We start from the raw sequence: 11,279 nt of genomic DNA, 5'->3' as shown, positions 1-11,279 counted from the left end.
CGCATGCAAAACATCCGTAAAGATGGAGGGCTTTCCATCAATGAAAAAGTGAGCCAGCTGAAGCATCGCATAGGGCGCTGGTCAGAAATTCTAGATGGAGAGCTAGATTTTCATCAATGAAAAAGTGAGCTAAGTTTGGAGTGCTACGTCCATGAAGAAAAAGGTATGGATAGATAGGTACGAATCAGTGGTGTCCGAAATCTATACCGCTAATAAAAGAACAATCATTATCTTTTCTAAGCACACCCATCAAATACACTATACTATACTTATATACATATACATATACTCCCTCTGTAAAGACAAATATTCCATTTTGAAAAAAAGAAGATAAATATGTTTATCAAAATAGGCCGAATTTTTTGTTGATATTGGGCTCATTTTTTTTCATGTAGTTTACACATCACCATATTTTTGAATGAAATATTACAGATCTGTAATGAGCATACACAAATTTTCACAGATTTTTTGAAATGCAAGTTTTAAGAATGGTTTCTGATATTTTTAAAGAACCCCATTAGCTGGCGAACATTCACCAGGAGGTGTGGCATTTGCGAAGGATTTGGTGGTAGTTTTAGTTGTGTGTAGCGTGACAATTTCATCAGAACAACATGACATTTTTTTAGGGTGCGGGCTCAAAACTGCTCTTCCAAGAAAATGTCATACTGTTCTTCTAAAAAAACGTCACCCCCGACACAACTAAAACTGCCAGAGAAGACATTCTAAATGACATCCCCTTTCATCGAACACGTCAGGTATAGAACTTCGTTTTGTAAAGGAGGCTCCAATGGAGCCCGTCGTTTATAACTTCACACTCGTCTGAATCTGATGATCATATACAAACGTCTAAACAAGTGAAGCATGTCGATGATTTTCCTTTCATTCAAGCAAAAACTGTCGATGGTTTTGTCACGCAAAAATAAAATAAAATTAAAATAAATAAATAAATGTCGATGGTTTTGTCACGCAAAAATAAAATTAAAATAAATAAATAAATGTCGATGGTTTTGTAACCACGCGTTCATGTGCCGCACGATAGTTCAGGTTTCAGGCTTGTTTTGCTTTGTCTTCATTCAGCTCATGAGCGTGGTCGGCACAAGAGGCTAAGGCTGGTGGTGATTCAGCACAATAGCCTGGGTACAAGCACAGACAGAGACAAATTCGCAGGTTTCATTGCACGTTCTACGGATTCTACTTGGCATCACCATTATCATGGTACAATCTCCGATCCAAATTAATTCTCGCAGCTCTGGTACAACTTTAAAAGGAGTAGAAGATTCAGGCAAGTGATGAAAGTTTTGAGATAGCCAGCCCATCTGCAAGAGTTTGGGAAGCGTGGCGTGGCCTGGCCTGATCGATCATCCTTCAGAAGCAAGCACAGATATAGATCCTACATTTTCAAATTCAAAGGTATTACTGCAACACCTTGAACTTGCTGTCAAAAGGTATACGAATTTTCACTTTGTGCAAACATGAGAATTATTACATGTAATAATGTACTGAGATCTACACTGTCCAATCTAGATTGATACAGGTTACAGGAACGAGGAGATGATCCCCCCAACAATTGTACACACCGTTTTATCAAATCAAAGGAGTCAAAATCTAGATCATCCAAATCTAGATAGACACAGGAACTCCATGGACACTCCATACATACAAACTGAAATTCAAACGGAACAGAACCTCTACCAAACACCACCGCAATTTGATGATAGCATTAGCAGCAACAGATTTACGCCGCGAGGAGGCTTGCAATCACGAGAACCCCGACCATGATAAGAAGGGCCTTCAGGTAGACATCCGCCTGCTGCTGCTGCTGCCCTAGCGGCCCTTGACGGGGGACGCCGTGGGCAGGCCCCATATGCCCGCCATGGAACCCATGGCCATGGCCAAACCCATAGTGAAACCCAGCCGGCTGGGCATATGCGGCTGGATCTGGAAACCCATGCATTTGGAAGCTGAGCATGGGGAACAGGCCCCCGAATGCGGCCGAGAACGCATAGTTGCCCCACCGTGCATTCGCCAGCGGGACACCCGCCCCCGCCCCTGCGCCACCCACGCCCATGAACCATGGGTTTGCATGGGCGTTGCCGAAATTGTTGTTTGGATCAGCCTGTGGGGCTGTCGCGGGCCTCTGGCCAGCTGGGCGCTGAGGAATGTCGGCGCCAGGCGTGTTCTTTGACCTTGGGTCGACGCGGTCCTTGCCACGGCCATAAAGGGGGACAAGCTTGTCTTCTTCAACAATGGCCTTGCACACAGGGCACTCTGGCGTGTTCGCGTGCATGTGCAGCCATCTGTAGAGGCACGGCCAGCAGAATAGGTGGCCGCAGAGAGTTACTATTGGCTCTTGTGGCAACTCAAAGCAGATATTGCACTCGAAGCTCCCTCCGGCTGCATCGCTGCTGCTGCTGCCACCGACTGCCGCCGATTCCCCAACATTGGCAGCCATCTTGCGCTTGCTCAGGGTTGAAACCTGCGATTTCAAGTGATAACGATCACCAACACTGCTAGAAAGAGCTATGGCAAAAGAAGAGAGTGTACTCCACAACACTACAAGTTACTCCCTCCGTCCGGAAATACTTGCGATAGGAACGGATGTATTTAGATGTATTTTAGTTCTACATGCATCTATTTTTATCTATTAGTGTGACAAGTAATTCCGGACAGAGTGAGTATTACTTATTACAAGCAGGACAGAGTTACACAGCATACAGCAACCTACTCTTTGCACCAGCCTGAGTCAGCACTAAGAAGCCTCCCAAAACCAAAAGGGTCATCATTTTGGGCCAATGTGAAAATCCATCATCCATATCTATAAATAAATATGAAAAAGAAAAAAAACTTAATCTATCAAGAAGATCACCTAGAAAGACTGCCCATGGTTACAACCGTGTTAAAATACAGCTGCATTGTATAACAAAAAATACGACTAATATATTTCTAATCTTAAGCATTCTAGTACTTAGCCAAATCCACAGACCACAGGGCATTCAGCCAAACAAGGCACTTGATGATCAGGGACTCCCAGAAACGTTGATTTCGCTACTCAGAGTGAGCACATCCTCTTACAAAATAATCTGTGCACCGACAGTAATATAGGATCGCTAGCATAACCCACACCCTTCAGCCCGCTCAAACAAGCAAAAAAAAAAAACTGTGGATTATCCGCAGAGAAGAATATTCATCAGACCCTCTGGAAACCAGACACGGCCACACCAGATCGATTCGAGCTCCCCGTTCACGCTCTAGAATCAGACAGATTTCTAATAAACTACTGTACTCAGGACCATTGAATTTACTAAACCAATTCGATCTATTCCTTGGACAGACGGGAGGAAATTCCCAATTTCCCCCAAATTGCCAAGCCGCGCCCACGGATCCAATTCCGAGCGCAGATCAGCACCCCGAGGCATACAATCCAGGGCTCGCCCGGATCACCAGGACGCCGGGAGGATCGTCGCGTGAATCGGCGAGAGGCCCCGTCGAGCGAATCACATCCGCACCCCACAGGAAGCGAGCAAGTCCTAAATCGCGGGGAAATTTAACAAGGAAGGAGAGGGAGGGTGGGCAGGCGCCGTTTACCTGGGCGGGGGGGAGCGGCGAGCGGAGGCCGACCAGCGGGCGGCGGGCGGCGAACGGAGACCTTGCAATCCACGGCGGTGACCTCGACGGGACTCCCGCTGTTATAAAATCGGGGAGGGCGCGCGGCACGCCTGGAAGATTCCAGCAGAATCCGGACGCCTTCGCGGCGGGTCCGCGGTTTGGCCCGCTGAATTCCGGGCCAGGATGCGTTTTCCGTGAAGGGATACGGAAACTTCTTCCTTTTTTTTTTTCCTCTTTTGCGAAATTACAGGGAAACTTCTTCCTTTTTTTTTTCCCTCTTTTGCGAAATTACAGGGAAACTTTTTTTTTTTTCCTCTTTTGCGAAATTACAGGGAAACTTCTTCCTTTTTTTTTTCCTCTTTTGCGAAATTACAGGGAAACTTCTTGGAAACAGCGGGCGCAGGTCACGCAGTGAAGGCCGGCGACCGCCTTCCCGGCCGTCCGATTACCACGGGTGTGGTCGTTAGATTGGCTCAACGCATCGTCCATTCCACGGCAGCATCCACGAGTTACCTCACCTCACCGACAACCCCTTGCAACATCTACACATCGGTAAAAAAATGGCGTTTTCCCTCGCCGCCAATTCGACACGCGGCACAACGGTGCCCCCTCGTAGATCTAGCCGGAGCTCGACGACGATGGGCCTTGCAACATCTAGCTCGAAGCACGACGACGTCCCATGCAGCTCTAGGCCTTGCATCATCTAGCCCAAAGTACGACAACGTCCGTTGTTGCTATGGTTCGTAGCAACTACGAGCCTTGCAACATCTGCCTCCTCGTAGATATTGTAAGCACCATCGTCTTACACCATCAACAACGGGTCTCGTAGCAGCGTTGCCTACTTTTTAGATGCCGACGGCTGCCCCCTGTACAACATCATGTGGCGGGGCTTTCGCTCCCTCAAGCACCGGGTGGCCGTCTCTCTTCCCTTGTAGAAGCTTGTGCGAGGGTTTATAACATCATGTGCCTCTACGTGAAGCAACCAACAATGGTAGTTCTTCGTGGCTTGCGGCAACTGCGGTGCCCTCACCTGGGTCGCAACAACGACGTTGGCAGCACGTGCGACCAACAAGCGTGGTGGTCCGAGGGGTTTAAGACCGACATCGCTGGTAGCGCAAGGCCTTGTGTGCGGTGGTGGACAAGAAGAATGGGGAAAGGAACGGTGGAGATAGGGGAGCGTTGAGAGAACTGGATTGATCCAAGGAGACAACGTAGTGAACCATAGGTTTCGCGCGAAGGGAAAAGGGAAAATGGTGCATGAATCCATGGGACATTTGTCCTGCGTACAAGGCATACGCACTTGACGCATTATCGAAAATCAGTCGGTTAACAAGAAATGATTTTCTGCAATGAACTGATGATTTGTCCAGAAATGGTTTGTACTAGAAAAGTAACCATGAATCCTATTTGGCACCCGCTGTGTAACGATGGGCCTTGCAACATCTAGCTCGGAGCACGGCGACGTCCCATGCAACCCTAGTCCACGGCAATGATGGGCCTTGCATCATCTAGCTCGAAGTACGACAACGTCAATTGCTGCTATGGTTCGTAGCAACTACGAGCCTTGGAATATCTGCCTCCTCGCAGATATCGTAAGCACCAACGGTTTACACCATCAAAAACGGGTCTCGTAGCAGTGTTGTCTACTTCTTAAATATCGAAAATTTGTTACAAAGGGATTTAATTTTGTGAACTTATTTTAACTCCAGACTTTTTGTGCATTCAACATGCACCATTCAAAGCCACATCATCAATTTTCAACCCTTTGTGACTTCATTTGGTATTTTTCATGCATTTACTGATTTTTTTTAGCTAAATGACCCTCAAATTAAAAAGCACTACAAATGAACTCTGAAAAGGTTAAAAGTTGGCATGGTATCATCATTTCACCCACATAGAACGTGCTAAAAAGTTGAGAGGGTTACAACAAAAACTGGATACACTTCGTGTACAAAATGGACAATTTTTTTCGAAGTATCAGGGTTTCAGACGAAAACTCATCTACTATAAAAGAATTTCATTTCTTCACGTAATCAAATCCATCATCAGAATAGTTGTGGAGAGAAAATCTTCACTTTTTCTTCACGTGTGTCCCTTGCTTATTGAACCGTAACCATGGATAATCTTCATCGCTTAACAGGGTGCTTGGGTCAGCCTTCACTTTGAAGGGAGGAATTTCATGAAACTTTTCATAATCTTGAGACATGTCTCTCTTGCTCTCCACTCCCATAATGTCTCTTTTCTGTGACCTTGAAACTTACACATGGACAATACATAAAATCATTCTGCTTGATTACCTTGGCCACACCGAAAAATCACGCAGGCCCGTAATGTATTCTGAAGTGCGTCGTTCATCATACATCCATTGACGGTTCATCTGTATTATGAAATTAAGTATATCAAAAATCATTGCAGAATATCATGAATAGAGAAATGACCAAATTAGTACAGGTTCATCATCACATTAAAACCAAAGTACAATAGTGATCAAATATTATTACTGCAAAAATAAATACATAAAGTTCATATATAGTTCTCTTTAAAAAATATACAACTATGTGAAACATTTAAATGCAACAACCAATGTGATCAAAATCGCAACTAAGGTAACAATTGATCTAACATCATAATGATACCAAGCCTCTTCATCAATGACATATTTTCTAATATTCATAATATTCAAGCGCATTGCATCCATTTTCAACCATATTGCATGCATCTTGATCTTGTGATCATCGACGACATGCATCGGCAACATGCAACTCCAATTCCATATTCTTCTCCTCAATTATTTTCAATTTTTTCTTCAAATAATTGTTTTGTTTTTCAAGTAAATTTAACCTCTCGACAAGAGGGTCGGTTGGAATTTGCGGTTCACATACCTCCTAGATAAAAACATCCATGTCACGTTGGTCGGCATAATTGTCATAAATAGTAAATAAAACAAATAGTTATAAAAGAAAATATACCACATCCGAATCATAGGCCGGACGAGGGCCGACGTGGGCAGATACCAAAACCATTGCACTATATAATAACAAACAATAATAAAAGTAAGAAACTTGTACAAGTATCTATCTAAATCATACAAGTAAGACTTTTTTTCTTTTAGAAAGAAGATAAGAACAAGAGGCTCACTACAGTGGTGCCAGCAACGAGATCGGCGCGGACGATCGACGACGATGAGGATGGGGATGGGATGGCACCTACACATGTGCAGACTCTAAGAAATCAATTTGAGCTCAAATTGTGAATCTAAATCAAAAGAACTCCCACATACACTTCTACACTAAAATCCACAAACCACTCTACTTCTAGAGCATTTCAAATCAGCTAAACTAGCATTGAGAGATGAAAGGATGAAGTAGCTAACTTTTTAGAACACTTGTGTACTTGGTGCACTACCAAACCTAGACAAATCTTGAGAAAAATGGAGCTTGTAGGTCAAGCTTGGAGAGGAGAAAGCTTAATTGTGGCTCGAACATTTCATCGAACACCTCATGTGAATGCATATAACGGTGAACAGAGCAGGGCATGCACACCTTCCACACGGCCAAAAAACAAAGGAAAGGGTGGGCAGGGGCGAGGGTATATATAGGCATCTCTTTGATCTCGGTTGGTGGCAAAAACCGGGACAAAAGACTGACCTTTAGTCCCGGTTCCAGCCACCAACCAGGACTAAAGATTCTGCGCCAGGAGCGAGGACCACTGGCCCCGGTTCGTGTTTGGAACCAGGACCAAAGGGGTCAGACGAATCGGGACCTTGGCTTGGCCGGCGCCCTAGCCTCACGAACCGGAACTGATGCACCCATTGATCGTGGTTCGTAACAGAACTGGGATTAAAGTTCTTATCTCGCGTGGACCAAAGCCCTATTTTCTATTAGTGAGTAATAGTAGTAGATGCAGATGGTGAAGTCGGAGTCACTCGTTCGAGGCAACCAGTGATGACGATGACGCTTGCGGCTCCATGGCGGATGTCTTTCTTCTTTGTAGCTTCGGATCTCATGTCGGTGATCAGGTTGACCGGTGGTGCCCGTGTCATATGGGTAGTGTATTGTATCGGTTTTAGCCCGTTTTCTGCCAGTTAACGGGCAATTCTCTTCTTCTTAATCAATGAAAATGATAAATCTTTTGTCTAGTTTGGGAAAAAATATTTTTGGCGTGTGTTGTAACTAAAATAAACTCTATTCTCCTTCTTAAATAATGGAGGAAGCAAATCTTTTGCCTCCGTTCAAGAAAAAAAAAAAGCTTCCTTCGCCTGTGAATTTGGGTCTTGCAACCTGGACTGCTAGCAGCAATACTCTGGGTTCAGCCTGCGATGCACTTTTTGCGTTAGGCCCCGCTGCAACGCAGATTAATCCTCTGTTATTCCTCTCTGGAAGTATTGTTGTTCCCCTTCCAAGCAGCATCTATGAATAGGAAAACGATTTTTTTCAATCCAAATCCTGCAAAGAGAAAGCTGGCGTTGCTGGAACTTTGGTGTATAAATCACTGTAAATGTAGAATCACTCCGAGTTCAAGTGACTGATTCACAGCATCCGCCAACTTTATTAAGCATTTATTGTTATGGATATGATTTCGTCCTAGATAGAGTTATTATTCTCTCACACGAGCGCGATGCGTTCGTGGTCACCACTAACACAGTAGCCCTACGTACGTAGCTTACAGTCCATCACCTTGATCTCCATGCATGCTTAAATCATCAGGAACTCAGGATAGATGTAGATATATAGGACCAGCGGGCATGCATGCATATGAGATGAGCTAGCCGACGTTGGGCGGCGGCACGGCGCCGTCGTAGGCCATGACGGGGGTGCCGCTCTCGTCGCTGGTGGGCATGTTGTAGGAGCAGCTGGCGGAGGCCTCCAGCCGGTCCTGCCCCGCCGGCACCATCGCCGGCAGGTACTGGCCGTCGTCGGGGCCGAGGCAGTGCTGCATGAGCGGGAAGGGCGTGTTGGGGATGAGCGTGGAGAGCAGCTCGGTGCAGCTGTACGCCTGCCGCCACGGATCCGTCGCCTCGCCGCTGCCCCCGACGTCGCCGCCGCCGCCGCCGTGCATGCCGGGCACCTGCGACTTGCCGTCGTACACGTCCGGGTCGCTGCCGGCCGGACACAAAGTAAAAAAAAGAAAGAAACGTACACGTCAGCATCGTCACTGACTGACTGACGTACGTGTCATGCATGTTGCCGCAAAAGTAGACGTGCATGCCTGAGGTAGATCATCGGGTCGGTCCCGCCGAAGATCTGGTGGCCGGAGTTCTGGCCGTCCTCGGAGCCCCACAGCGCGGCGGCGTCGCCGGCGAACGCGCCCATGCCGCCGCTTTCCTCCGTCTTCATCGCGTGCACGTACATCTCCGCCCCGTTCCCGCCCTACAATGCCATCGGCAAACACATGTTCATGGATGAAATACATAAATCTTGTGCGAATCAACACATTGATTGATGGCATTACTGCGTAGGATCCCGCGCATTTTCAGCGCGAAGATCCTACGCATTCAAATGTGATCTTGGAGGTTGCCGTACCTGCATCCCGGGCGCCGTCGGGTCGAACGGGGCCAGGTTGCTCAGCAGGTAGTTCTGCAACTCGATAGTTCAAATGGGTTGCACACATGAAACTGCGATTTTCCAAAACAAAACTGTGGACATGATCTTTATTTACCTTCCTCTCGACGACGCGGGTGAGCATGTCCATGAGGAACTTCTCGCACCCGTCGATCTCGCCCATGGAGCCGCACGCGGCGGGGTCCGGCTCGAACAGCATGCACGCACGCACGCACGCAGAGAACACACGATCACCATCGAGAAGGTGTGGTCCGATGAACAATTAAAAGTGCTACAAGCAAGGCAGCCGCGTGTCCTGGTTTGTACGTACCTGAGGCGTTCCTCGGAGATCTGCAGCTGCTGCTGAGACGCGTATATCTCCTTCTGGATCTCCTGCAACAAAAATCGTTGGAAGAGATCGACCAATTAGTAAGCTAGATGGTTTCGTTGTCGTCCAGACGTGATCTAACGTTACACCAAAATGCATGAGCTCACCTCTATCTTCTCGTTCAGTGCCCCCGGGCTGAAATTTGTGAACAGCATGAAGATTTTGACGCGTCAAATCAATGAGAATAATACAAGGCATATGGAGTAGGGTAGTACGTACTTTGCTAGCTGTGTGGCCATGTCGCTCTCGCGCTTGAGCCTCTGGAGCATGCTGATGAGGTACTGCATTGGATATATATAGGTCAAACGAGTGATGACTGAGTGACCGATCGATCATGGACTCCTTTCTGGGTTAAAACAAGATTTGAAAACTGAAGACGAGCTAGTTTCTTGCTTTTCTCACCTCCCGGTTCTGGACGGGTCTGCATGCGGTGGTGAAATGAAGAAATCAAAATGTTTGAGAAAGAGGAGATCCAAGTTGGTTATACGGTGCATGCGTATTTGAAGTCTGGCACTCACTCTCCCCGGTCGTTGTCCGACATGTTGAGGTACCGGAGAAGCACATCCTCCACCCTGCCATGCACGCACGAATCAGAGACGGAATTCTGAAGGACTGGGAATGAATGAAGCAGTGGCGGCCGGAGAGAGGAGAGGAGGAACCCGTGGCGGCCGGAGAAGGGGCAGAGGCGGCGGGAGGGGGAGAACATGAGGAGCGCGATGTCGATGTCGCAGAGGACGGAGAGCTCGTAGGCCTTCTTGATGAGCCCGTTGCGGCGCTTGGAGAAGGTGACGTGCCGATTGGTGTTGTTCTCGATCCTCTTGATGGCCAGCTTCACGCGCCCCATCGTCTTCTTCGCCGCCGGTCGGCGAGGCGGGGCTGGGGTTGCGGCGGGTGGGAGGAGGAGGAGGAGGGGGTGAATGGCGGTGGCGATCGTAGGAGCGTGGGGGCGGCGTTGAGGCCGGGGGGCGTGGGCGGGCGGGAGCGCTCGTAGGAGCGGCGGAGACGGGGGCGCGGATCGCATATGCCGAGGACCTGTAAATAAAGATCCCACGCACGCAACGCCGGTTCCCCGCGGGCGATTGCCCTGTGATCTGCTTGCTTGCATGCATGCATGCATGCATGCAGGCGCCGTGCTTGTTGATGCGGCTTGTCCGATTGGAAAGGCAGCAGGGTAAGCTCGAACCAGCGTGACAGGGCTCAGGGCATCCCTAGCCGATCCACGATAACCTGTTAGGCCTTTGTACAAGGTGTTTAGGGAAGGTGCTTAGAAAAATAAATTACTTCCTTGGTTTGTCTAAATATAAGTTTTTTTCGAGGTTTTACTGAGGACTACATACGGATGTAAATTTTTCTAACCATTGATTCTTATTTATACGTGGTAGACGTTTAATCAGTTAGATTTTTTAATATATAAATAGGCATTGGTGCTCAAAAAAAGCCTGATTTATTTTTTAAGCATCTCCTGTAAAACCTTGCACTGTACAAGGATTTAAAGGAGTAAATTTGTTTAGGAGGAATAAAAAGAACAAAGCAAGTGCAAGCCGTCCGGGGCTTTTATTTTTGAGACCGCAAAAGCAGGAGTAAATTGTTCAAAACTACCATAATTCGCGTAACCGTGTCCAGGAGCTACCACAATACGATTTTATGCGAAAAACTATCAAATTCGACCTAATTTGTGGCAAAAAACTACCAAAAAATTTAACTACCCGTTTTAGTTGTTTTAACCGATTTCCTGGCAAGCTGGG

General features: G+C 47.1%; 2 protein-coding genes across 2 annotated transcripts; both read right to left on the bottom strand.

Annotated features, from left to right (window-relative positions):
- Nucleotides 1-1,432: 1,432 nt before the first annotated feature.
- LOC123447066 (E3 ubiquitin-protein ligase RNF5-like) lies at nucleotides 1,433-3,774 on the bottom strand. Its single transcript, XM_045123630.1, has 2 exons — nucleotides 3,586-3,774; nucleotides 1,433-2,476 (listed from the first exon to the last, which is right to left on the bottom strand). Exon 2 carries the CDS (start codon nucleotides 2,450-2,452, stop codon nucleotides 1,736-1,738), a length of 717 nt encoding a protein of 238 aa, XP_044979565.1. The 5' UTR covers nucleotides 2,453-2,476; nucleotides 3,586-3,774; the 3' UTR covers nucleotides 1,433-1,735.
- Nucleotides 3,775-8,134: 4,360 nt separating this feature from the next.
- On the bottom strand, nucleotides 8,135-10,378 carry LOC123451002 (agamous-like MADS-box protein AGL66). The gene is made up of 10 exons (XM_045128017.1): nucleotides 10,194-10,378; nucleotides 10,053-10,106; nucleotides 9,937-9,955; nucleotides 9,754-9,815; nucleotides 9,642-9,669; nucleotides 9,478-9,539; nucleotides 9,265-9,364; nucleotides 9,129-9,182; nucleotides 8,815-8,975; nucleotides 8,135-8,704 (listed from the first exon to the last, which is right to left on the bottom strand). Exons 1-10 carry the CDS (start codon nucleotides 10,376-10,378, stop codon nucleotides 8,371-8,373), a joined length of 1,059 nt encoding a protein of 352 aa, XP_044983952.1. The 3' UTR covers nucleotides 8,135-8,370.
- Nucleotides 10,379-11,279: the final 901 nt, after the last annotated feature.

The sequence above is a fragment of the Hordeum vulgare genome, chromosome 4H (genome assembly GCF_904849725.1).
Source record: "Hordeum vulgare subsp. vulgare chromosome 4H, MorexV3_pseudomolecules_assembly, whole genome shotgun sequence".
Lineage (NCBI taxonomy): Eukaryota > Viridiplantae > Streptophyta > Magnoliopsida > Poales > Poaceae > Hordeum > Hordeum vulgare.
The sequence above is the reverse complement of the archived record's forward strand: the minus strand, read 5'-3'. Positions and strand labels throughout refer to the sequence as shown.

Excerpts from the sequence above, each read along its gene's own strand:
- LOC123447066 (XM_045123630.1), bottom strand. The coding sequence starts at position 2,452 with ATGGCTGCCAATGTTGGGGAATCGGCGGCAGTCGGTGGCAGCAGCAGC.
- LOC123451002 (XM_045128017.1), bottom strand. The coding sequence starts at position 10,378 with ATGGGGCGCGTGAAGCTGGCCATCAAGAGGATCGAGAACAACACCAAT. Across the intron at positions 9,540-9,641 it reads CACTGAACGAGAAGATAGAG|GAGATCCAGAAGGAGATATA; the intron begins GTGAGCTCATGC and ends TTTTTGTTGCAG. Across the intron at positions 9,365-9,477 it reads ATCTCCGAGGAACGCCTCAG|GCTGTTCGAGCCGGACCCCG; the intron begins GTACGTACAAAC and ends GCGTGCGTGCAT.